The sequence below is a fragment of the Rhinolophus sinicus genome, linkage group LG03, assembly GCF_036562045.2.
Source record: "Rhinolophus sinicus isolate RSC01 linkage group LG03, ASM3656204v1, whole genome shotgun sequence".
NCBI classification, from domain to species: Eukaryota; Metazoa; Chordata; class Mammalia; order Chiroptera; family Rhinolophidae; genus Rhinolophus; species Rhinolophus sinicus.
The window spans coordinates 45,780,484-45,807,207 of record NC_133753.1 but is presented as its reverse complement, the minus strand read 5'-3'; the positions used below and the strand labels follow the sequence as shown (position 1 = coordinate 45,807,207).

Here is a 26,724-nt window from a genome sequence, read left to right as displayed (position 1 = left end):
AGATCCCCTGCAGAAATCACCGCTACCGCACACCCATAAGCTCCCAGAGGGCACTAATTCTCATTCTCTCTGAATTTCATGAGTTTAGTGACCAGACTGGGGAGTAAGTGCTCAATACATATTAACTGAAAATAACAAAAAAGCACTTTCACAGTCTTTGAGTCTCCAAACTATTTCAGTAGATTTTTTTTCTTTTTAATCTTCAGCCCCATTTTACAAATGAGGAAACTAAAGTTCAGTGATGTTAAGTGAGTTAATCAGTGGTGGAGTCAAAACTCTCCATAAGAATATAATACCGAAGTGAAAACCAAGTTCTTCCAGTTCCACAGCAAAAATCTTTTAAATCCTTTTTCCCCATCCGCATAATTGCTACTGTAGCTTCACATTTCCAACCTCCCAACAGATCTTCCTGCCCCAGGTTTACCTCCAGGCTACATCCCACCCCACTACCAGTTACCTTTCCGAAATGCAAAGCGGTTATGTCATTTCCTTCCTTAAGTCTCTTGCATGCAAGACACAGGTCCCAATTCTCGTGGTTTTCAAAGCCTTCCATGATGTACCCTTCTAGTCTTCCACTTCCATTCTCATCTCCATCATGCTCCATTCATATCAAATCTCCCAGTTTCTTCCAAACACTGTACTTCCCCCCCCGTTTAACATGCCATTTATTTCTCTTCCATGATCTATTGTTAGCTTTCCCCCAGACAGCTGTACATGTCATTAGATAATTAGCTTACATATTGAAGAGAATGCACAGCAAATTTATGGTTTAAAGAATAATAAAAGGCAATCAGGTGCCCACCACCCAGTTTAAGAACCACATTACCAAAACCCCCTGTGAGACAGTGTTCTTTTGTGCCTCTGTGCCTATGCACATGCTATTAATAGAATGCCCTCCTAGGCCTTCGTCTGCATAGTGAACTCAGCATTTGGAACCTCAGACTTAGCTTTACCTCCCCTGGAAAGCCTCCATGATTCCCTTGAGGGAGATTTAATGCTTCCATTATACCTCCATTATGGAATTTACAACAGTATTATATTTGCTTACGTTTGCCTCCCCAGTAGATGGACGATACCAAATATTATTTAATCTCTGCACCGCCAGCTACCAGCATAAAGGCTACTCAGCAAGTGCTCAATAAGTAGGATGTCCATACAACCTGGTGTGCCTGGCGAGTCCTGGTTTGTACCTGTTATCCAGGATGTACTAAGAGCTTCCTTACTCATGCATGTGTCCTAATTAGGATGACCAGTTAGCTGATTGTCCTATCAATAAATGTTGTTGAAGGGATGAATTAATGAATATGGAGAAAGATTTTAACTGATATGTAAATATCCTCAAATAAAAATTCAGCAGCTAGACCCTGTACCTCTTTCCTCCTCCAGAAGTGCTAACTCTCTTGGAAAGATGAGTTTGCACAGACCAGATGCTAAGTAACCTTTATTGCATAAATAAGTTTTTTTAATTTAATTTTTTTAAGGAGGGCGCAGCTCACAGTGGCCCATGTGGGGATCGAACCAGCAACCTTGGTGTTACTAGCACCACGCTCTAACCAACTGAGCGAACCGTCTACCCCCTGCATAAATAAGTTGAAAAATGTTAGCATATTCCTACTTCAAGAAAACCTAGATGGAAAATGTGAATTTATAGTACAGATCAATGTGACAGATTATTAAGTATCATCTATCTTTACTACTTGATGGGAATGAGATGGTAGAGAAATTTAAAGAGCTGACTTTACTACTTGTTGAAAATCAGAAATTCAGATGAAATACTCCTAAAATCATAGTCAATGGGGACATAGATTTTAAAAATTCAATAGATGTACTTTCTAAAGAACCTCTCTTCAGTATATGTATACCAGTTTTATATGTATACATATGTATACCAGTCAGTTGCACTTGCTCTTAGGGGAAGATGCAGTCTCCTTGAGTTTGATATTATAAATAAAAATTTTATTTAAAGTGTCTTTTGTTATTCAAGTAGAAAAGTTTTTTTAATTACTGTTAAACAAGAAGTGGGCAGTGAGGTCATTCATCTTTTTGACAATAATCTTCTCTTCCTCCAACAGTGTCATCTTCTTTGAAAATTAAGGTAATTCCTTGTAAATAAGGCTTTTAATAAATTACGAATATGTAATTGGTCTTGTCCATCTTCTTCCTAACTACTTAATGCACTGTTGCATAGCAACAATTTTTTTTCCTTTCTGCTGCTTCTTTGTTGGAAGTCTGAGAGTCTGAAATCTGCATTGGCTTGGATGAGCTTGGGGATTTTTCTGGTGCCAGGGGTGCAAATATCCATTGTAGAAATCGGTAGCTGTTAGTGTTTTCTTGAGCATCACTGATTGAACACCAATCCAGCCATCCTAAAGGGCAAAAGACAAGTAGTGAATAGGCAGTGTTGCAAAACTTCTATCATGAAACTAAACCAATAAACCTCATTAAATGCCTAACTACAAAGAGCACTGTCACATACGTAGCATATATGATTCTTTGACTCTCCAAGTTTATTACCAAAGTATGATAACAAATGTACAGACCTGCGTAAACCTATTTAAACAGAGGAAGCAGAATAAAAAGGTTATGTTCTATTTGCATGGTGCTTTACAGCTTTCAGAGTATGTCCATGCATCGTATCGTGATGTTTATAACTGCTCTAAAAGGTACACAGATCCAGTATCATCCCCACAGAAAACTGATTTTAGAAGAGAAAACTGATGTCCAGAGAGAATGACTGATTTGTCCGAGGTGACACAAGTAGTGGGACTCAAACTCACATGTTTGGACAATTCCAGCTTCTTCTATGAGAGCAAACTGCAGATTTGCAATAGATATTCACAGACCCAGACAAGGAGAACAACACATATGCACCCAATGTTATTCCAGAGTAAGGTGAAGACAGATGAAGAGAGGTTGATGTAGGAGTTCTGTATCTACAGCCTGCGTAGGTCAGATCAATCTATCCCACATTTTAAACACCCCATGAAATATCTCACACAAATACCACACGAAAGAAAATACCCAGGAAATAGAAGGAATATGGAACACTTCTCAGGACAACGCCATTGTCTTATAAAAAATGGTTCCAAAATCACTTCAAACAGTTAAGAACACTGCTGAATAGTAAAAGCAAGTAGGACTCATGCACTATAGTTCAGCTAGATACTTCGCTATGACTCACTTTTATGATAATCATTTTAACAAAATGATTTGTTAATAAAATTGGATTACTGAGAATATACAAGTTTCTTTTAAGGAAGCACTCAAGTTACTGAGTCTTCTTTCATTCTTTGAGGAAAAAAAGCTTTGGCAAAACCATCACTTTCAAAATATTATTCCAGAGATTCTACATCTTAAGAAAATTAAACTGTCCATTGGTTCAATCTGATGGATGAGCAATTGAGTGAAGTACTAATTAAAAATGATACCTCATACAAACTATAAACTCAGTAAAACAAGTACGATAATTTAAAACTAAAGGAGATGTACCTTGCAACAAACCAGCAGTATTTGTGACTGTTTGTGGTATATTATGGATCCTGGAATAACAGCCTGTCCTGTTGATTTTGGATCTAGAGAATGGAGGGGGGAGAGGGGTACGGAAGGGGGGAGGGATATGAGAGAGAGAGTAATTATACAACTTTATCATGCTTCTTAATGATCAAAAAACATCTTGGGTGGCAGTACTAATACTGGAGAGGACACATGTACTGATGACCTGACTGCAATCCAAAATTTAGGATGGAGCCATGGTGCTCTGTGTGTATCTCAAACCCAAAGGACACTTTCATACCCACGAGTCTTTCACCCAGTCTCCCAGAAATCATCCTAAAATGTTGAACTAGAAGTTTTGACCATTTGGGGGGAAAAACTAGCTACTAGTGAAAAGATATACAGGAGGCTTAGGATCTAAGCTGCCCATTTCATCCACACCAAACAAATCCTAATTCCCAGATTCCTGGGGAACTCCGACTCCTTCTGAACTACACCAGCTCCTGCTGTGGTTCACACTCATTAGTGCACCACGTTGGGAGGGCACTGACAGGTTTTAAAACAGACCTGTGTTGTGAAATGCTATATCCTGGCCTAGAGTCTCACTGAACCGCCCAGAGATTTTTCAGTATGATATTCACCAGAATTAAATTAACCAAGTCATTCTGCATTCCCTGAAAACCTCAGTGTAGGAAACCACAGAGTTTAAAATGGGATAGTAACACTGCTCTGCCTACTTCCCAGGTCCCTCTGAGGATTAAATGAGAAAATGCATGTGAATGGACACTGCAAAGAGTAAGATAATAAATGAATGTAAAGTATGATCATTATTGAACTGAAACAAACTAAAGGAAACCTTATTTTTAGTAAATGTGACCTATGGTAAAGCAGATACATTTTCAAATAGACTATAGTGAAAACATTTTCTATGTCAGCTACTCAAAAGTTAGTACCAGTGAGGACTGAACTATTAACTTCTACCAAATCCAGAAGTTTAATGGTATTATCCATCCAGAGCGTCTGCAATGGAATCTGCAAAAATTAAAGAAGGTATGATTAAAGAAATACACTTAACCCCAACACCCTTTCAACTACCATTTTGTATTAATTGGGTCTGATTTCTCTCTCAATTATAGAGGAATTGGGAACTCAGTCTCTAAATCTCACAGAACACAACACAGATATGATCCCCTATATTAGTCGCTAGGATTTATAAGCTCTTAACATTAAACACTATTTTTAAATCAATGTTTGTATTAATATTTCTAATTAAAATGTACGCACATTAAAAAATGCAAGCATTACAGCAATTTTGTTAAAAAATTTAGAAAATGAAAGTATTCTGTACTCCCATCCCGAGGTAACCACTATTAACAGTTTGATATGTACAATATCTTTCCATTTTTTTTCTACAAATATTATTACAAAAATCTAGAACATAGTTTTTCAAGGAATTTTTTTAACTTTAACCATAAACCCTGGTCAATTTTTCATCAGTATACGCTTACATATTTCATTCTTTTTATCTGCTGTATAGTATGTCATTTTATGAATGTACCATAATTTATGCAACTAATACCTTCAAAAAATTATACCAGAGATTCTACTATTTCTTAAGAAAAGTAAACTGTCCGTTGGCTCAATCTGATAGATAAGCACTTGAGTGAAGTACTAACTAAAAATGATAAATCATATAAACTACAAGCTCAGTAAAACAATTATGATAATTTAAAACCAAAAGAAATGTACCTTACAATAAACCAGCAGTATTTGTGACTGTTTGTGGTTTATTATTAATATATTTTGCTTTCAATTTTTTGCTGTTATAAAATTATATAAAATGTGGTAATAAATAGCCTGGTAGATATGTTTTTTGAGGACTTTTATATTTCTGGAGGATAGTCAATGTTTTTACTAGACTACTTGGATTAAAGAGTATCAACATTTTATTGTTAAACTGTCTCAATAAAAGAAAAAAATGACTTTATTATTATTGAGGCTGAGGAGCATTGATATATTTACTTGCACTTTTTATTTATTTCTCTGAAAACTATCGATTTATGCTTTGTCCATTTTTAAAAATAACTGAATTGTTTATCTCTTGCCTATTAATTTGTGAAAGCCTTTTACGTTTTTAGAAAATTAGCCCTTTAGCTCTAGAATGTGTTATGAATATTTTTCCCAGTTTGTTGACTTTTAGTCTTAGGTATACTATTTTTATTTCCATGTATAACTTTTTTTATTTTTATGGAGTAATATTTATGTCTTTTCTCTCATGACTTCAATGTTTCACATCAGGCTTAAAAAGGCTTACTCACACTTCAAGATTACTAAACATTTTAAAATTATTCAATTGTGTTTTTCCAGTCCTTTGTGGTTTCACTTTTTAATTTAAATCCTTGATCCATCTAGATTATTTTGATTTTAAAAGGTAACTCTCTAATGGCTAACCAGTTGACCCTATGCTATTTATTGGGTAATCCATCTTACCCTTCCCTACAATGTGAAATGCCACCTTTATCACATAACACATTTCCAATATACTTGACACCCTAGAACTTGATTTAAAGATGTTAACAAAATTAACACACACCAGGAAATAAGTTCTCTCAAATTTCTGAACAAATTTATTTTTAGGGGGCGGCCGGTTAGCTCAGATGGTTAGAGCGGGTAACACCAGTGTTGCCGATTCAAACCCTACATGGGCCGACGTGAGCTGCGCCCTCCACAACTAGATTGAAACAACTACTTGACTTGGAGCTGATGGGTCCTGGAAAAACACACTTAAAATAAGAGCTTTAAAGAAGAAAAATTTATTTTCAGACTGTAGTTGAATCTTCTATTTAATGGTTGCAGGTGAGGCCCAGAGAAATGCTGCTATTTTTCCCAAGTTTAGACACAGCTAGTTAGTAGCAGAACCAACGATCAGAATCTATGTTTTTTCATTCTCAACTCAGTGCTCTTTTTATGAGATCCCTTAAAGAAGACATTTAATTTTTAGAAGAGTTAGGCAGTTGGCAAAGATTTGAACATTAAATTTAAACTTAAGTAAATTTGAAGAAAAGTTCATAGGTGTTCATAACCTTATATATGACATATTTAGTACAATATCCTCTTTTATAACTTGCTGACTCATTTTGCTTTACCGGGTCCCAATAAAAGTTATGAAATGATTTTCATATGTGTAACTTTTGTCTTCCAAAGAACTCAAAATACTTTTGAAACATGCTTACTGACTAAAAAGAGATTTGTATTTACTGAGTTATAAATATGCTAGGAATAGAATCAGAATTTACAGTTCTTATTCTTGGGGAGGTAAAGCTCATCTTCACCTATGATCAGAGCATTGCAGAAAGGAAAGGGATGGTAAGAATAATTTCAATGTCCACCATTGTTACTGTCAAAATCATGTTTGCATGTATTTAAATTCAGAGTTTATCTCCTTTGATCTTGACAGTTGTGAACAGTATTGAACCCCGTTTTAGAGGTAAAAAAGCAGACACTCAGAGAAGATAAGGTTCTTGCTCTTGGTTAGTAAATGTCAGCCCTAGGAATCAAATCTCACCTTCTGGTTCCATGATAAGTACTCCTTCTGTTATAGCACAAACTTTTCTCAGTGGAGAGGAAAGGTGAATTGCAGAAGGATTATTATACAGTAATATATATCTGTGTTTAACTTTTTGAAGAAATATCAAATTGTTTTCCACAGCAGCTGTAACATTTTACATTCCCACCAACAACGTACAAGGGTTCCGAATTTTTCCATATCCTTGTCAACCCATGCTATTGGCTATTTTTTAATGATGATCCTAGTAGATGTTAAGTGGTATCTCAGTATAGTTTTTTATTTTTTTCTTTTACAGGACTTTATTGGGGAACAGTGTGTACTTCCAGGACTTTTTTCCAAGTCAAGTTGTTGTCCTTTCAATCTTAGTTGTGGAGGGTGCCATTCAGCTTCAAGTTGTTGTCCTTTCAGTCTTAGTTGTGGAGGGTGCAGCTTAGCTCCAGGTCCAGCTGCCGTTGCTAGTTGCAGGGACACAGCCCACCATCCCTTGCGGGAGTAGAACCAGCAACCTTGTGGTTGAGAGGATGCACTCCAACCAACTGAGCCATGCGGCAGCTCAGCTCAAGGTTCAATCTTAGTTGCAGGGGGCGCTGCCCACCATCCCTTGTGGGATTCGAGGAATTGAACTGGCAGCCTTGTGGTTGAGAGCCCACTGGCCCATGTGGGAATCGAACTGGCAGCCTTAGGAGTTAGGAGCATGGAGCTCTAACCGCCTGAGCCACCGGGCCAGCCCCCAAATTCATTCTTTCGATTGTACATATCCCAGTTGTCCAAGCTCCATGTGGTAAACAGACTATTCTTTTCCGATCAAATTTCCTTGGCCCCTTTATCAAAAATTAATTGATCATAAATGTATGGGTTTATTTCTGGACCCTAAGTTCTATCCCATTGAGCTATATGTCTATCTTTATGTCAGTACCACAGTTCTTGATTTACTGTAGCTTTGTAGTAAGTTTTGAAAACAGGAAGTGTGAGTCCTCCAACTGTTCTTCTATTTCAAGATTTTTTGGGCTATTCTGGGCCTCTTGGGATTCCATATAAATTTTAGGATCTGCCTATCAATTTCTGCAAAGAAGTCAACTGGGATTTTTACAGGAATTGTGTTGAATCTATAGAACAATTTGGAGAATAGTGCCATCTTAACAACATTAAGTCTTCCAATCCACGAACAGAGGTCTTTCCATTTACTTAAGACTTCTTTACTATTTATTAGCTCTAATAGTTTCTTGGAGATTCATTATGATTTTATCCATATAAGATCATGTCATCTGCAAATAGAGATAGTTTTACTTCTTCCTTTCTGATCTGGTTCCCTTTTTTTTCTTGGCTATTATCTCCGGTACAATGTTGAACAGAAGTGGTGAGAGCAGACATCCTTCTCTTGCTTCCGAACTTAGGGGGAAAGCTTTCAGTCTTTCACTATTTTAGTATATGTGCTGCTGAAGTGAGCACAGTCTTTCACTATTAAATATGATGCTAACTGTGGGTTTTTTTGCAGCTATTCTTTATCAGGTTGAGGAAGTTCCTTTCTATGTTTAGTTTGTTGAGTATTTTTATCATAAAAGGGTATTGGATTCTGTCAAATGCTTTTTCTGCATTTATTGAGACAAATATGCATCTCTTGTCCTTTATTCTATTAATATGGTATATTCATTGATTGATTTTTTTGTATGTTGAACCAACCTTGCATTCCTCAGATAAATCCCACTTGGTCATAATATATAATTCTCTTCTATATGTTGTTTGATTCAGTTTGCTAATCCTGTTGAGGGTTTTTACCTATATTCATAAAGGATATTGATTTGTAGTTTTTCTTGTAACGTCTTATCTGGTTTAGCCTACCTTGGGTTTTGTACTACTTGCTCCCTCTGCCTGGAATGCTCTTTTCCTGATCTTGACATCGCTGGCTCCTTATTGTCTTCAGATTTCAGCTTAAGTGTTAGTTCAGAGAGGCCTTCCCCATCTATCCAATCTAAAATAACCTCCCATTAGTCTGTCACATTATCCTATTTTAATTTTCATCAAAGAACTTATAAATCAATAAATAATTTGTTAATGAATGAATAGAAGGTATCTTTTACAGAGCACCTACTCTGTGTCAGACACAGTACTAGATGCTTTATATACATATCAGCCCTAATTTTCCAGTGAACAAACTAAAACTCAGAGGTTACTTAATGCCACTGAACTATGCACATAAAAATGGTAAATTTTGTGTTATGTGTATTTTACCACAATGAAAAAGAATTTAAAAAAACCCAAATGTCAGGATTTTTAGATTTATACTATATTAGATTCATTCCTAAATAAAAATAGTTTGAAAGTGAATAACACATTTACACACACACACACACACACACACACACACAAAGTAAAACTGCAATCTGACTTCCAACTTACTATATCTCCAATGGCACGATAAAGTCTGAATATTTCCTCTGAAGTTTGTTCTTCCCATTTTATACAGCTGGTATTAGCAGAAATCTTAGGGGCTATAAGATAAAGCCAATAGCAAGATTGAATATCAGGTTCACTGCCCATGAATTGATAACAATTGACACTGAGTGAGATATACAAGAGAATTCATTATATTATTTTCTCAACTTCTGTATGTTTGGAATTTTCTATAATATAAAATAAAAATAAATAAATCATACAAGTACTAGAAGAAAACATGGGTTAATTTCTTTATAACCTAGGTATGGAAAATAAACCCTTCTAACTATGATCCAAATTCCAGAAGCAATTAAGGAAAAGAATGACTATATAAAAATGAACTTTTGCAAAACAAAAAGAAATGCCATAAACCAAGTAAAAAAAAACACAAATGAAAAGTATTTGCAATTTATATCACAGTACTTTATATCTATGAGCTGCGATCAGAAAATATGGTGAATGTTTAAATTTAAAAAATGCATTACAGTAAAAGACACATTGCCATTAATCCCCCTCAAAATACTTCCCCTTGATTCGAACACACTTATCCCATCGTTCTTGCCACTTTCTGAAGCAGTTCTGGAAGTCCTCTTTTGTGAGTGTCTTTAGTTGCTCTATCATGGCTGCCTCAATGTCCTGAATCGATTCAAAACATTTACCTTTCATGGTCATTTTGATTCTGGGGAAGAGCCAGAAGTCTCATGGTACCAGATCCAGTGAATAGGTGGATGAGGACACACCATAATGTTTTTTTATTTGACAGAAATTGCTGTATACCAGAATCGATATTTGACACTGAGTATTGTCATGATAGAGGATGATTTACGGCACACTTTAAAACACACCTTACCTTCTCTCAACCATAGCTCACACCCAACTGACTATACCAAACAAGTTGAAACTCGTCACACACTGTTACTAAGGTTCGATGCAACTGCTTCCCATATTGAAGATCCCTGCCTTTTTGTTGGATGGCATTCAGCAGCAACATTCATTGTATTTTTTTAATCACACCTCGTATTTATATAGTTATATAAGACATAGCTATATAACAAATATAATTTATGTATAATTACATATTATATTTATATTATATTTAAAATACTTTATAAGTATTATATAAATTTATTAATCTCTATTACATAAAGTGCTCCTAAAAACTAAGAAGAAAAAGACCAAAAACCTGACAGAAAAATTGGCAAAAGATGCAATAGACCCTTCCGAGAGAAAAAAAAAGTGCAAACAACCGTTAAACATATGCCTAGCCTTGTCCACTGACACCTCATTTAGAATGTATTGTACCAGATGGTTTCTAAATACCACCCCCCACTAAAATGAATAAGGGAGAAATGGCTGATTCCAGTGTGGGACAGAGAATTTACAAAGTGAGCCTGAGATATCTTATGCTAAAAAGCCAGGAAGCACTCAAAAGCTAGTTGGGGGTTGGGGGGATGTTAAAAGGATACAGGAGCCAATGTTAAGGGGCTCCCACTGGCCAATCCGGGACAATTTGAGCATTATGAATTATGAATGTAATGAACTGTAAAACACAATAAATGAAAATCCATGAAGTCAAATGATAATTTTAAAAATCCTCCTTTGCCACCATAACTGAAGGGGATTATGGCATAACGCCCTACTCTAAAAATTGATAATTAAAAAAAAAATAAGCATTTATCCTGCTACTTTAGGATGAACTAAAATTCACCCCCAATTAATGAGGAAAAATTCTTCTTCACAGAACAATGCCAACTAGTAATGTAAAAGGAATTGTAAAATCACTACTTGCATCCCCTAATGAAATAATCCATTCAAAAAAGGAGCATCAATCTGCTAAAATTATTATGTGAAAGGCTGTTAGAGAACAGGATTTTTGCATGGTGCCAAAGTATTACCCTGCATATTACCTGCTAATTGCAAATTGAGAAACACATCTTTACACTGGAAAGATCTGGTGGTCACCACCTCAACCAAATGATCAAACTTAACTTCACTAGCCTTGATGCAACCTGGTATTGTGGCTTATTGATGTGACTGTCCTAAGATTGGAGGGGACAGAAGCAAGATTAATCTGAGCATATCCTTTTAAATAGTTTAACTTTTGAATCATTTGAATGTTTTACACATTAAAAAAATAAAATTAAATCATAATTTAAAAAGCAATCCTTAAAATTAAAAACAAACAAAACCAAATATCACTAGAACATAATATCACCTATGAGATACTCTTTCCAAAAACTTTAAGCCTAACTCTAATTAAGCCTTTAGAACTTCCGATTTATAGGCAATATAAGGGCTAGAAGAACAAGTTAAATAGCACTGGAAGGAAACAGACAACTGGCATGGCTTCTTCAAAAAGTCAGTAACATGGAAATTAAAAAAATAGTGGAGGAATTACTCTAGATTATAGGGACTAAACAGACATAACAACTAATTACAATTTGATCCTAGTTTGAAAAATATACAGCTATAAAATATGTTTTTAGACAATTAGGGAAATATTTAAATATGAACTGGATATTAGATGCTATTATAGAACAGGTCATTTTTCTTAGGGATGCATGCTGAAGTGCTGAGGGATGAAAGGTCATGATACATACTTCCAAATGGCTAAACAGAAATTAAAATGCGTATACTAAATAAACACACATTTAGAGAGAGCAAAATAAAATATGGCCAAACATTAGTAATTGCTGACTCTGGACTAAACAGGTATTCACTGTCTTTCAACTCTTCCCTGTGTTTAATACTTTTCAACATAAAGAGTAGGGTAAAAATTTCCAATCTTTCATGAGGCTGCATGTTAAGAGGCAGAGGGAGACCTTAGCAACCATTCTTTAGAAAAGGACATAGAAGTGGACACTCAATCTTTAGTTAAAATTAAAGGACATATGCAAGTGAGGAAGTCAGAGTGTTCAGATGCCAACACAAAAATCAAAACCTATGAAAGAGGTAAGAGTCTCTGCAGGCTTCACTCACCGTATGTCAACCCCTCAGGTGGCTGCTGCCTTCCATTGTTCAAACTTTCAGGCAAACTTTTCAAAACTGAAATAAGCTAAGAAAGGAGAGCAATATATTTAGGATGAAAAGAACAAAAGCAGAAATACATTACAATTCATATTATCTATAGCTTTAAAAGAGCTGTGTGGCAGGTAAGGTAGTAAATTGCCTTACGCTGTGAGGATACGTATCTACTCGGTGGAGTTTCAGTAGAGATGCTGCTCTCTGTAGAGCGCAAGTTATTGATACGCTTCCAGAGAATGCTGAGCTTTGCCTGGCTGTGCAAGCTTTTGGTATCAGGACAGACTATGCCCAGTTATCCACATTCTCACCTTTCAGGAGGGAAGGCAGTGGAGCCTCACAGAAGTAGAGTGTGTTCTGGGAGTTACGTAGTTCTGGGTTCAAATCCCAGTTCCACCATCTACTAGCTGTGTCATTGTGGAAAAGTTATTTTACTTGTCTGCAGCCTTCAATGTCATCATGTGTAAAACAGTCAACAGCAACAGCTACCTCAAAGGTTTGCTGGGAAGGTAAAAAATAAGTCTATAGAGTATCTAGAACAGTCCTGGAACACAAGCCGGTGCTATTATAATAGGATTTCTGAGGTGAGTGCCTAGAATCTATATAGTTGGGGGGAAAGTTTTCCTCTACAGAAAATTAATGAGTTCATATGAAAATCACTAATTTGGTCATTAAGCATTTACCTGCTGTATGCAGATTCAATGAGCTCTACAAAGCTGTGGAGTTCATTTATAGTTGCATACAGATGCAAATGACGAACCCAGGCAAAGAAGTGGGAAGAGAGCTAAGAGCCCTCAGGAAATGCTGTTGGTTCAGTCTGACAGGGATGAAAGGTACGTCTATGAGACTGAGAGTGAAATTGGGAAGAATAGTCTAAAGGCCTCATTGTGAAACAGTGGCCCATATACGACCATGTGTTGCATTTGAAAGCCTTTATTAGGTACCTGCTCTGTGTAAATCCTCAAAGATGTACACGAGAGCACAAATGCCCAGCTAATTTTTAGGAAGCCAGGGATAAAAATCATTCTTTAAAAAAACAATGACTTAAAATTACATGTCATAAAATTGTTTTCTCAACATAACCACTTAGGAAATCTATTAAATGAGTAAAAAGCAGTGGGATGTCAGAGAACTGTACCATGTTGGCACCCAGTCGTGACAGCACTTCTTCCAATTCCTTTGCGGTGCTCTTGGGTGGCACAGGAATGGTTTCCTGTTTGAGAATCGGACCTACATCAAATCTACCAAAAAAATTAGAAACAATAATATGATTACTGACAATTTCTTACAATCAAAATGTTTGTCTACATGAGCGTTTACATACCACAAGAATAGTTTAATCTTGGCCAAGAATTTGAACATTAGCCATTAGCAAGGGAGAAATGCCAGTTTGAAAGAAGGGGGAGAGTGAGACCTGGCCTGTATATAGATTTTAAACTTATTTTTTCCTAAAGGAAAAAAAGCACAAGGCTGCATATCAGGAATTTAATTGCAATTATAGATAATTCCACTATTAGTAATAAATAGCATTAAAAGAAATCTCTATTTGTATAATGAAAGCATAGAGCAAAGAATTTCTTTTCCAGGGAAGTACAATTAGGAAATTCCTAATTATTTCTTTCCATATTTCCATATTTCCATATTTCCTTTCTCAAAGGACAAGAGTTTTGCCTGGATTATAATCACTGTTGATTATAAGCAGATATAAGTGTATTTGCAATCCCACAAGTCTTACATTTCACATCAAGCTCCGTAAATACTGGCTATTAGCTTTTATTAGAAATATGGTTTATTTTGAATATTTAACTTTGTGGTTCTGTTAATTTTATTTTTAACCTATGAGCTTTAATAAAATGTTTATTACGAAAAATTACAAACATTCACAAAAACGGAGTGACTAGTCTACAGAATCACCCTATATACTTCCCCCAGATTTTAGAATTATCAAAGTTCTGCCACTCTTGTTTCATCTACCCCCTCCCTCTTTTTTTCTGAAGTAAATTAAGGCAAATCCCAGATATTGAGTTGTTCTTGTGAACTTGTGAATTATTATTTTCTAGGGGGACATTAGGTGACAATAGGCAGAGGCTAAATACACTCCTAAAGCAATTTTAAATAGTTTCTTAGATTTTAGGTATAATAAAAAGAAAAATCAAATGTTTAAGGCAACTATTGGTATATAATATATTATTTCAGGTTCCAAAATTTTTTTGACCAGTTTGACTATAGAAACCAAGGCTAGCAGAACTGAGATTCATTAACAACTGATATACAAAAATCCATCTCTTATTTATACAATGTCCAGTTGTTAATGATATAAGTTATTTGAATTAACAAGTTAAAAATTTCACAAAGCCTTTAGAGACACTGCATAAATACCAAAACACATATGGCTTCTGTCAGAAACCATAAGCAAAGGGAGGACTCTGGAGTTGGAGAAATTAGTGAGCACCATCCATTCATCCACTTCCCCCCCAGAACAGACTGATATCAACATTTAAAATCACAAAAAAATCTCAAGAAAATAAGCTGTACCTTTTCGGTCTTATTTGCATAATTGTCACTCCAGTAACTGTGTCTCCGTGAAGCACGGTATGGATGATAGGGGCTGGACCACGCCACCTCGGGAGGCAACTGGGATGGACATTCAATATGCCACTGAGTTAGAAAAGGCAAACGTTAGTATGTAAGTGAACTGTACCATGTAGTTACTGCTACCTAAACTAATATGCTACTTTTCATCATTCAACTTTCCCAGAAATTCTGAAATACTAACAGTTAAATCTAGTCTTGTACCACCTGCAAAGGGAGCCAGAGCTAAGTTCACTGTCTTACCATAAGAGACCAATGAAACCCAATTAAAAACAGAGCAAGAACAACTGGTTTATTTTTCCAAAGATGTTCCATAACAGCTCACGATGTCTGGGAATTTTTAAATAAACACCAAAAAATGCATTTTTTGCTGTATGAGTAGAACCACTCAGACCCTGTGGTGCATCTCATGGATGTGAGTTATGTTTATATTTTAGTTATATAATTACCCTCATTTCACTTAGTTTGCATATAGAATGCCTAAGACAGCTTCTTGAATCCCCATCAAACGATCTATTCACCTTTCCTGTTTATCCCAATACACCTATCACCCATTAATGAGCAGTTGAAATAATTTACTGTCATTAGTGATGTTTCCATCAGCATGATTACACACTTGAGAGTGTATATATGTATATATCTATATACATATGTGTGTGTATATATATATATACACATGCGAGTCTTAGATAGTCTAAGTCCCACTCTTCAGCCCAGTCTGATTCATCCAGTAAATATTTACTGAACACAATCCATGTGCTGACAATGTTCTAAGTATTAGGGGTACAAGCAACAGTGAAATAAACATAACAATTTATTTTTTGCCCTCAGGGAGCTTATATACAAAGAGTGGGAGATAAGCAATGAAAAACAAAATATGTAAAAAGTTTGTCAGATGGTGCTACAGACTATGCAGAAAACTAAAGCAGAGAAGGGGACAGGCATATTGGGTGGGAGATTATAATTTTAATAGTGGTCAGAGAAGGTTTTACCAATAAGAAGACACTTGGGTAAAAACACGAGGAGGTAAAGGAATAGCCATGCAGATAGATGGGAAAACAACTTTCCAGGCCGAGGAAACAGGAAGTACAAAGGTTTTGAGGAAGGTAAACACTGGCAAGTTTAAGGCACAGCAGAGAGGCCAGTGCACTTGGAGAGGAGTGAACCTGAGGAATAGAACTAGGAGATGAGGCCAGAGAGCCAGAAGGAGACCAAACCAAGTAGACACATACTCAGGCCAAAACAAGGCCTTTGTCTTTTATTCTGGGAGATGGAAAACCACGAGAGAATTTTGAGCAGAATGACATGATCCGACTTATGCTTTAAAAGGATCACTTTAGCTGATGGCAACCCACTGAGTTGGGCCACGGACAAAAGCAGAGACCAGTTGGGAAGCTACTGCAGAACGACAGGTGAGCATGGCAGCAGTTGGACGTGATGAGTCAGATTCTAGACAGATTTCAAAGGCAGGGCCAATAGGATTTCCTGATGGATTGGATGTATTACATGAGATAACGAATCAAGAAGGACTCTAAGATTTGGGGGCCGGGCAACAGTATGGCTGGAGGTGCTATCTGCTGAGATGAAGATTTTGGGAGGAGTAGGTTTTGGGCAAAAGTTTAGGAATATAGTTTTGAACATCTTAAATACAAGGTGCTTATCAGACATCCAAGCAGAGAAAGCACTGAGTATCAGGTCTGGAGTTCAGAGATCTGAACTGGAGGGACAAATTTGGAAGTTGTCAGCATATATATGGAATTTAAATGAGAGTAGGTGAAAGCCCATCGACAGTGATAGAGTACCACACATTTCAACAATTCATGCCACTAATAACATTTTTTATTTTAAGAGGAAATACTAAAGAAAGCAGAATTAGAGTTCAAGTTATTGCATTTTATAATACCAAGTCCAAGATCTCTATACTATATTTCCTCATAAATAAAACTTACTAGGGAAATTTAAGAATAAGAGCCTCACTCAAAAGTCGGCCAAATGAAGCAACCACTCCCACATCATATTCTCCAGATCCCACATCTGGCCACTCATACACTGGAAGCTGACATTGGACAGCATATTGCTTCACGGGTAGTCCTTTTGGTGACAGGGAAGGTACTGTAACCACCTCCAATTTTTCGATTAATTCTTCCTCTTTGTTTTCCCTAAGTTGGAAAGATTGGAAGAAAATGTGAGTGTTAAGACAATGGCTCAAAGCTAAACTACTTCACACACATCTACGGTATTTTTATGATTAAATTCATGAAGCACTAAAGGGTAAATGATTAAAACGGGTGTAACTGAGAGACTGCATTTTTATTTTTTATTTAATTTTAATTATTTTAAATTTAAAGAGCCACATGTGACTAGTGGCTACTGTTTGGAGAACACAGTTCTAGAAATTTTCTGTGCAAACAGAAACATATACCATACAGACATTTTATATAATTCGGATATTATATATACTACTCCATATTTTGTTTTTTTTCTCTTAACACTATATATGCTATTATGTGAGTCTTAAAAAAATGGGTTAATTATACATTTGCTTATATATGCACCAGACATTTCTAAAATAAGAAACTAAAAACAGTGGCTGTCTCTGAAAAGAGGAACCTGGACCTGGGACACAGGTGGAAGGAAAAGACTCTTCACTGTATATCCTTTGAGTCTTTTGAATTTTGTACCATAACCATGTGTTAGTCAAACAATAAATACTTTTAAAAAATATACTATGGGCATCATTCCATGAGAGTACATATAGCACTACCCCATTCTTTTTACCTGCTGCATAGTATTCCAGTGCTGGGAGGGGCTGTTCATTTATTTATGTCACAGGTATTGTATCACATGTTGAGAAGTTATGAGAAAAGGAATAGACAGGAGGGCCCTAATAGTGCAGGAGTAGTGGAGATGCCAAGTGAAGCAACAGCAGAAGGGTCAGGATACACGCAGGGAGAGATATGGAAGGCGATTGATGACGGAGTCAATAGGAAAGGCTGCTGTGAAGTATTTGTAGGGGAGACTGAGATGACAGAAATAAGTGCAGGGGTGCATCAGGAAAATACGGCGCGGGGAAATAATAAGTGGAGCTGGGGGAAAGGAAGCAGAGAGTATGTATGGGTATAGTCACCAGATACCATGGACTTTCAGGACAAGCTGGATTGCAAATAATTTTTTCCAGTAAACAAGAATGGTTAAATTTTAGAAATATTAAATGTATATCTAAGAGCTCTGACACAAATTTATTCAATTGAAAACTTGGTTTTTGGACTATGTCCTCATTCCAATCCCAGAAAACTAGGTCTGGATGTATGCAAGGAGATGGGGTGCAAAGGAATAAGGCATGGGAGTGCAGGGGGCTGCATCTCCCTGGTAAGAAGTCCAAAGCATTGGAGGGTACAAATCAGAGGCAGTAGGAGGAAATGGAAAGGGAAGGGCTTTGAAGTCAGACCCCGTTTTAGTCCCAGTCAGCTTAGCTGATGACCCTAGGCAATCATTTAACCTCTCTGAGCTCCGGTTTCCTTACGCGAAAAAGGGGCAGGAAGGTGGTGGGACTGGACGGAGGTGATGTATGCAAAGCGGTGAGCACCGGCTTGGCACAGCCGGGGGCCCGGGAGCCCTTGGAGAACGGATAGTCAGGGCCTGGAGTGTGGGGTGTAGACCGGACGGGACAGGGCGAGTGCGGTGCACCTTCCGGTCGCCCGGAGACGCCGAGATCTGGGCCCACACCCTCTGGTGCCGCTGCTTTCCCCAGGGCGAGTACAAACCGTCGGGGACGGCCTCAGAGGCTGGATACTGGCGCCCTCAGCAGCCGGGCCCCCCAAGCCCCGGCCTCGGTACCTGGCGGCGTGCAGCGCCCGCAGCGTCTCGCGGGCGAATTGGTCCGTGCCGAAGAAGAGCACCCGCCAGGGCGGCTTCTCGCGGACTCGGGTGCCCCCGCCATCCTCCCCGCCAGGGGACCCGCCGAGCCCAGCCAGCGATCGCCACTGGGGTCCCGATCTCCGGCCCGCGCCGCCACCAGCTGGCAGGTGTCCCCAGCAGCGCCGCACCAGAATCCTCATCGCCTCCGCCCGCGGCCTACCTTGCGCAGGCGCGTCCGGGGGAGGGTGAGAGAGCTGGGCCCGAGGGGCGGGGCCCGGGAGGAAACCCGATGGGCGGGGTCTGTCTGGTTAAAGGCGTGACCGCCGGCCTGTATTGGAGTCGATGAAGCAATGTGCGGGTTCAAGAGTCTCTAGACTTTTGTTGCATTTATTGGCACGATTGAGCCCATCTCCCAAAAGAACTCTTTTGGGAACAAATCTTATGTGTTTTCAGACAATGAAATCCCATTTATGTACGTAATTCTGTGTCATTTTCTCAGCTATTCTGATAATTAATATTAACTACGTATTTACTGTATGCCATGCTTTGGCTTAGCATTTTTGATTAGTTCAGGTAATCCTCATATCAATTATACCAGGTGGATATCATTACAACCATTTTACTGAAGAGAATCTAAGGCTCAGTGAAGTTGAGTAAATTACCTATCTGAGGTCCTCACAGCTAGCCCATGTAGCTCCAAAGTGTGATTCTAACCTTTTGACCTTCACAGCAATCCTATGTACTACAAAAGTCAATGTCCTCATTTTGCACCTTAGGAAACAGGCTCAATCACTATGCTCATTACTACGGTGAATCAAAAGCCCTACTCTATCCCCTACCCTCTGGGCTCCCTCTTGCACGGAGGGATACCATAGAGGAGATTCTTATGGAAAATGGGCAGCGGAAACTGTCCTTAGAAGACCCCTAAGGACTTTTAGTGCTTAGATTTTGTATTCCTGAGGCCCACGCAGTGGCTTTCTCCCTGAATGTGGTCACACATCCTGGCTATAGAGAGGAGACCAGATTCCTTTCCAGTCTTGCTCTCACCACATTTCCCCATCATGCAGTCTTAGACCCAGCAACCCTAGACCAGTCCTTTTTCCTAAATTATGAGTTCTGCACATCCCTTCTTCTGTTCCTTTGTTCATGCTGTCTATCCTTCCTAGGCTGTCCTCCCCACGTCTCTTTCTCTCTAAGTGCTACCCTTTCTTCAATACCAAGTTCAGACATCCTCCCTGAAGCCTTGAACTCTCACCTGTATGGATTTATTGTCTTTCTTCATGTGGCCCCTTAGTGCTCTGTGGGGACCTCTGCTTCTCACACAGTTTGCAGTTATTGAGGGAAGTTGTATAATGTATGCCTAGACATTGACAATTCACCTGTGTGTTGAATAGAAAAAAGAAAAGCAAAGAGGGAGAGATTGTATTTCTAGTGTTTCTGTTCATCTGATCATGTACAAAAAGGAGAATGAGATGTGACCCCAAACCTTCTATTCCTTCAATCGAGTTCTCTGTCAGTATCCTCTATGAGGGTAAGTGGAATATGATTCTAATATTTTTAAAAGTGATCTTTTTCCATACAACATGATCTATAAATACAACCCAAATAGTCATTTGGGTTTTCACCTTAGAATCTAGATCTTGTCTGAAATGTGACTCTTTACATTTGTGTTTACATCATTTCTCTCCTTGAGTTAGAGAGACTTGCATTACGCTACATTTAATTTTCAGCAGCCCATAATTCTTCATAGGTAGTCCTGCTTTGAGCCACTCACAGCGCTCTCTGAGGACCACACAGTGACTGCTCAGTCTGAGGGACCGATGCCGATGTTTTCTTTCCTCCAGAGAGATGCTGCCGGCCATTGACATCTAATTGTCTAATGGATGGTCTTTTGATTTGCAGCAAACGTCTTTTATTATTTATTCATTTTTTATTTATTAAGGAGGGTAGCTCACAGTGTCCCACTGGGGATTGGACTGGCAACCTTGGTGTTATTAGCACCACACTCTAACCAACTGAGTTAACCAGCCACCCCAGCAAACATCTTTTAAAAAAAAACTGAAAAATGATATTGTAATGACTGAAGTTTTCCCAGAATGCTAAAATGGAAATCTTTCTGAAACTCTAGGTACTAAGTTAGGGATGTATGGGGTGGGGGGGCAGGGGTGTCCACTTCCAAGCTTAGACAAATCCACTGCTGGAGCTACTATAAAGCACACAGAGAAGATGAGGACGCCAGCCTCTAATGGCAAGGAGTTTTAGGAAATAAATTTAAATGTCCAGAAATCACATCCAAGATAATGCTAATTAGGCTGGTGCTCCAGTTTCCAAAAATTTCTCTTCTCTAATGAATGGAGTATGTATACATGTTGAATCAATGAAATTACCCCAAGTTCTGAATCTGGGTGACAAGACAAGAGCAATGTCATTGACAGAGAGGAAGCCTTGTTTGGTGGTAACCATGACGGCATTTCAGTTTTGTATGCTTTGAAACAAAGTGATGAGACAAGCAAGCAGAGATATTTGGTAGAAATCTAGAACATGGGATTGGCATCCATGACTTGGGGGTGAGAGAGCTGATTCTGGAGTGGGAGGAAGTGGCAAACCTCTCCTCTCACTATTCCCCTTCATCCCACATTGACCCTAACTATGTGTATCTCATTTCTGACGAGAGGCAGACCTATCACAGATTAAATGCGTGTGTGTGTGTGTGTGTGTGTGTGTGAAATCTTGACCTTTGAAGGTCAAGAAACAGGAGCAGAGGAGCAGGCAGAGCCTTGGGAAAGATGGAGTAGGGTCACTAGGAAGAAAATGGTCAGAGCTCTAAATTGATAAGGTGGCCAACACGTGAGTCCACAAGAACTCCTATATGTGGCCTGGGAAGCAACGTCACATGTGACCAGGGGAAGGTCTGCCACACACAGTGCGAGGGGCAGGAACTGAACCGAAGGGTGCAGCCCAACGAAGCCTTTAGGGATGCAGCCTTTGGTGAGAAGCTCCATGTACAAGCAGTACTGCCATCTCTTGCCTGTGGTTGCAGCAGAATTCCACGAGGGGAGCGCTGCTCACCAACCTTTCCAGTCATTGAACGTAAGGGGCAACTCACAAAGTTACAGTGCTTCTGACTCGGATTACATGGGTCTGTGTTCTTACCGTTCTTTGTGGTCTCAGTAGATGTCACTCCCAAATCTGTCCAGCCTCTCTGTAACCCAGGGCTGGGGCTGCAAGGCTACCGCTGGGGACAGACCGGGACTCACTGGCCACTCTCCTCCACCCCCCACAGCTCTTACAGATGATAGACAAATACTGTACAAAGGAGAGTGTGCTATGCAACAGACTCTCCCGCAGCAGGAGACTGGGATGTCTTTCCGTCCCAGGGGGAGAGCTAAAGAGGCAGAGAGACCACCTGATTGGGTGTCCTTGAGGCGAGAGACTGGAGTGGTCACATGACATTTGAGGATTATCAAGAGTCCCAGGAAGGAGAAGCCAGATGTAAGACTACAGGAAGGAGAAGCAACTCAAGGTTAAGGAAGTTTCTCTTTGCTGCTGATAGTCAACCTAGTAAACCAAGGGAAATCTAAAGATTGATTTAAAGAGATCAAATCTTAAAATCTTTGGTTTGTTACCCAATCACTTCCCCCAGGCAAGAGAGCTGCACAATATTAACAAAGGATAGGAGTATTTTTCTTTTTATTTTTTTATTGGGGAATAGTGTGTTTCTCCAGGACCCATCAGCTCCAAGTTGTTGTCCTTAGATTTAGTTGTGGAGGGTGCAGCTCACTGGCCCATGTGGGAATCAAACCGGCAACCCTGTTATTCAGAGCTCTAACCACCTGAGCCATCTGGCTGCCCCATAAGAGTATTTTTTTATGAAATGCCTTTGCCTATCTTCACAAGGAAATTGACAAGATAGTAAAACCTCTCACATTTAATGGAGCTCATAATTTGATCTCAGAGCCTGGTAGGCACATACATAAATTTAGAATAAGTGTCTCAAGAACTCCTGGGAAATAAAGGGAGTAAAAAAGAAACATGACACAGAATAACAATTACAGAATTCAGGCTCATAAATTGCGTGAAATAGTTACCAACAGACTGACTCACCATACGATATTCATCTGGAAATTCCTCCCAAAGGTAGGAAGCTGGTTTGAAGGCGATAAGAGTGAAATTCTGAGATGTCCTAAATTAGATTACAGCAAGTCCAAGGGTGAGAGGAAGAAGTAAGAGGTTAATCAGTTAACAGAGCTGTGGTGGAAACCAACAATAAACTGCTCACATTCCTGAATGTATGTTAAAACTTTGAATCAACTTCCATGCGGTTATCTAAAAAAAAAAAATAGTCGACCACCATCAGAAGCCACTGGATCCTGTTTATTCATGAACTTTCCAGACAGTTTCCCACAACCAATCCAAAAACAATAAATATTTCTTCCTTATGGATTATGTACCTGTTACACAAAAAAACTTTGAAGGCTGAAAGCTTTTCAAAAAGAAAGTGTTTATTAAACCAAATGCTAGCCAAAAAAGGACCAGGTCTTGAGGCATGAAATCTAAACCATGAGAAGCAGGGCTAGTGGAAACAGACAGCAATCCCTTGGTCCCGGAGTTGATGGCCTTTTTTGTACATCAAGGAAGGGAAGAAAGCTGTAAGTTGTTTTGAAAGAATTTACATTGGCTATAGCTTACCGGGGTGGCAGGTGAAATGGGCTAGTTCTGGGATAGGCACAGAGTCCATAAGGAAGAAGTGTTTGTTCCTTTGGGTGGGTTGTGGGCGACAGTCTGGAAAGTTCCTGTGTAAGCAAGAAGCGCAGGCACCTAGGGGTCAGTGACTCCAGGCTATTCTCTTTAGATAATTGCAGAAAAGGCTACCCGGATGTTAATTCTGAAGTTTCTACATTCAGGAATGTAAGCAGCCTTTTGTTGGTTTTGCCCTGAAGTTGATGAACCTCTCCTATCTCTCTCTTCCACTCTCCTGCTTCCTGTAATTTAATTTAGGACGTCTCAGAATTTTCTCCTTATCATTCCTATCCTAGAACTGCCCCCACTTCAACTTTTACCTGGCCCCCTTATCTATAGCCAGAATCAAAACAACTTACCTCTTTCTTACCCATTGTATAAAGAGCCCTGTCTGCTCTGTGAAGGAAAACATATTTGTTTTCTCCCTCTAGCTCTGTTGCTGGTGGTTTAGACTGTATGTCCCTGGACCTGGTCCCTTTCCATGGTCCAATAAACCCTTTCTTTTAGAAAAGCTTTCTGCCATGAGAGGTTTTATTTAACAAAGAAATAATATCAAGGGGCAGTCAGTTAGCTCAGTTGGTTAGAGCACGGTGCTCTTAACAACAAGGTTGCAGGTTCAATCCCCACATGGGCCACTGTGAGCTGTGCCCTCCACAACTAGATTGAAACCACTGCTTGATTTGGAGCTGATGGATCCTGGAAAAACACACTTAAAATAAATAAAAGTTTTTTTTAAAAAAGGAATAATACCAATGTGGATTAAAAATTTTATGGCAACAATGACTGTGTATGTTTTGTATGCCTACTTGCCTCCACTAGTTAAAAAATGTAAAAAGTGATCAAAACTAGGCAGGAAATTTAATTAACGTAAAGAGTCAGTCTTTTTTTTTGACCAAGAGAGATCTTTTAACATGATCTGAGCCAAAAGGAAGGGCTTTAAAAGAAATTGTCCCAAATCTGATCCAGGACAGAATGTTTTTTCTTTTCGAATGATTTAATTCACAAATTCCTTCTGGAAAGAAGTGATTCCTGGTAAAAATGCTTAGAAAAATTTCTGATAAACTTTAAGTGGATTAAGACTTGTTCTGGAAAACTAATCATCCACCCACCCAGCTGAAATCAGTCCAGAGTCTTAGTGACCTTATAGTGGAACATTCTTCTTTTTGTTGTTTATCTAGTCTAATAGTGATTATCTAATCATTCACAAAAAGTGAGTTTCTGAACTGGGACTACCAGAGGGCTTTCCCCTCGTAGCAAGATTATAATAAAACTTTAACTAACGAAATAGTCCTAATTAAATTATCTGAAATGTTTTCTTTAACACTGGGACCTGCTGTATGCCACCTCCATTCCCTCAAAGAATGCTTACTGGCTTGTGAAAGGTGGGAGCAACAAAATTCAGAAAAATTAACACACAAGGTTGACTTACCAGGTTTGACATTCCTCAAACATGTTATTGAGCAATTCCTCTTCAAGACGAGGCTATTCAGAGTGCTGTGTATGGGAATGATTAAACAAGTACCTCATATAATTAAAACAAAAGACTGATAGACTTTGATTTTATTCTGCTCTTGGACTTTGATTTATTCAGGGACTAAAGAAGATATTTGGTTATACTATAACCAGGAGCAAAGGGTCAAAGACATACAAAGAATTGAGTATTCTAAAGGGCCAATGGCATAGAAAATCTCCAGTGCTATAGATAAAATGAAAGGTATGAAGGTGGCAGCTACAGAATGAACTTTCATTGAGAAAGCACATATTTTGTTTCATTGTTTCATACCAGTTTCTGCCCAAACTTCCAGTACTTTTCAAATGTTTCCGAAATGCTTCCAGGAAAATATATGTCTGTTGAAAAATCATTTAATTACTGAGATCATTTTACCTCAATGTAAAGATGGTCCCGTTACATACCCATCCTTCCTGTCAACCACCCTATTGCAGATGGAAGCATCAAGTCAGTGCTTAAGCACCAATAATTTTGAACTTAATTGTCCTACCTTTTTCAAATATGCCCTCACTAATTCTACTCTTATGATTTCCCCCTCTGGGTTTTAATATAAAAATTGGCCTCTAGAAGAAATATGCAGTTCCATTAGTACTATAATCTAACTCCTCCCCTATTCTTGGACATTCAGTTTGTTTTTGTTTTTTTAACCATCTTAAAGTTGCAGTGTCTCTGATATTGTGTGTTATCTTTCCTTACATCACCACTTTTAGATTTCATTTTATTTTCCATGAAGTTTTCTCCACTGAGATGAGAATGTGCTACCGGGGACATGACATAATTATTGTTCAAACTGAGTTATTAAATTGGCTTCTGAGTGCAAATGATGCTGGTGAAAATCAAGGTAAGACCAAATAGCTAGCCAAGGGCGTGTCCACCCTCTTGGCATCAGCTGATGATGGGTGGCCCACCCCAAGGAGCAGAATAGGCTGACCTAGAAATACAGAGTAGCCTCTTCCACCTTGAAACCTTTGGGGCTGTCAGTCCTGTCCATAATAATCCCTGTTGTTTGGATTTACACTCTGGTAGATTATTTGTCCATTATACCCTATGGCCACACCTATTTGTCCTTTTCTTTTTCCTTTTCTTCTTCTTGGAACTTGAACATAATGCCAGGGGCTGCACCAGCTACTTGGGACCATGATGGAATCTCAGAAATCTCAGCCCTGATGTCTTTGAGCTTTTGACATCAGGCACTGGCTATTTTGGGCATGGGGTTTGAGCTGGTACCTTACTCTTGACCATAACAACTGACCAAAACATGGGTGCATGACCCAGGCCAAGACAATTAAAGTAGTCGTTCCCCAGAAAGTGCCAAAAACTGTGTAAGGGTGAAAATCGGTAAATCGATAACGTAATTAGACTTAGCTAGTCTGCAGTTTGACTTACTTCATGGCTCGCTATCTAGTCACTTGTAATTAGACTTAGTTAGTTTACAGTTATTAGGTTGGTGCAAAAGTAATTGCAGTTTTTACAATTATTTTTAATTTTTAAACTGCAATTACTTTTGCAC

At 38.5% G+C, this 26,724-nt stretch overlaps 1 protein-coding gene across 2 annotated transcripts; it reads right to left on the bottom strand.

The window, feature by feature from the left end:
• Nucleotides 1-1,428: 1,428 nt before the first annotated feature.
• On the bottom strand, nt 1,429-23,213 carry MTFMT (mitochondrial methionyl-tRNA formyltransferase). 2 transcript variants are annotated; one of them, XM_019748694.2, is made up of 9 exons: nt 23,069-23,213; nt 17,056-17,265; nt 15,050-15,172; nt 13,653-13,755; nt 12,473-12,548; nt 9,458-9,549; nt 4,446-4,524; nt 3,490-3,572; nt 1,429-2,366 (listed from the first exon to the last, which is right to left on the bottom strand). In XM_019748694.2, exons 1-9 carry the CDS (start codon nt 23,080-23,082, stop codon nt 2,166-2,168), a joined length of 981 nt encoding a protein of 326 aa, XP_019604253.2. In that variant the 5' UTR covers nt 23,083-23,213; the 3' UTR covers nt 1,429-2,165. The 2 variants fall into 2 exon arrangements, with proteins under 2 accessions (XP_019604253.2, XP_019604252.2); XM_019748693.2 differs by lacking the exon at nt 23,069-23,213 and adding an exon at nt 18,944-19,215.
• Nucleotides 23,214-26,724: the final 3,511 nt, after the last annotated feature.

What these genes read in the sequence shown, in the direction of transcription:
- MTFMT (XM_019748693.2), bottom strand. Translation starts at nt 19,164, where the DNA reads ATGAGGATTCTGGTGCGGCGCTGCTGGGGACACCTGCCAGCTGGTGGC. An exon ending in ATGCAAATAAGACCGAAAAG is followed by an intron (nt 13,756 to 15,049) that starts GTACAGCTTATT and finishes TTTTTTTGGTAG; the next exon opens with ATTTGATGTAGGTCCGATTC. An exon ending in TAATAGTTCAGTCCTCACTG is followed by an intron (nt 3,573 to 4,445) that starts GTACTAACTTTT and finishes TCCATTCTCTAG; the next exon opens with ATCCAAAATCAACAGGACAG.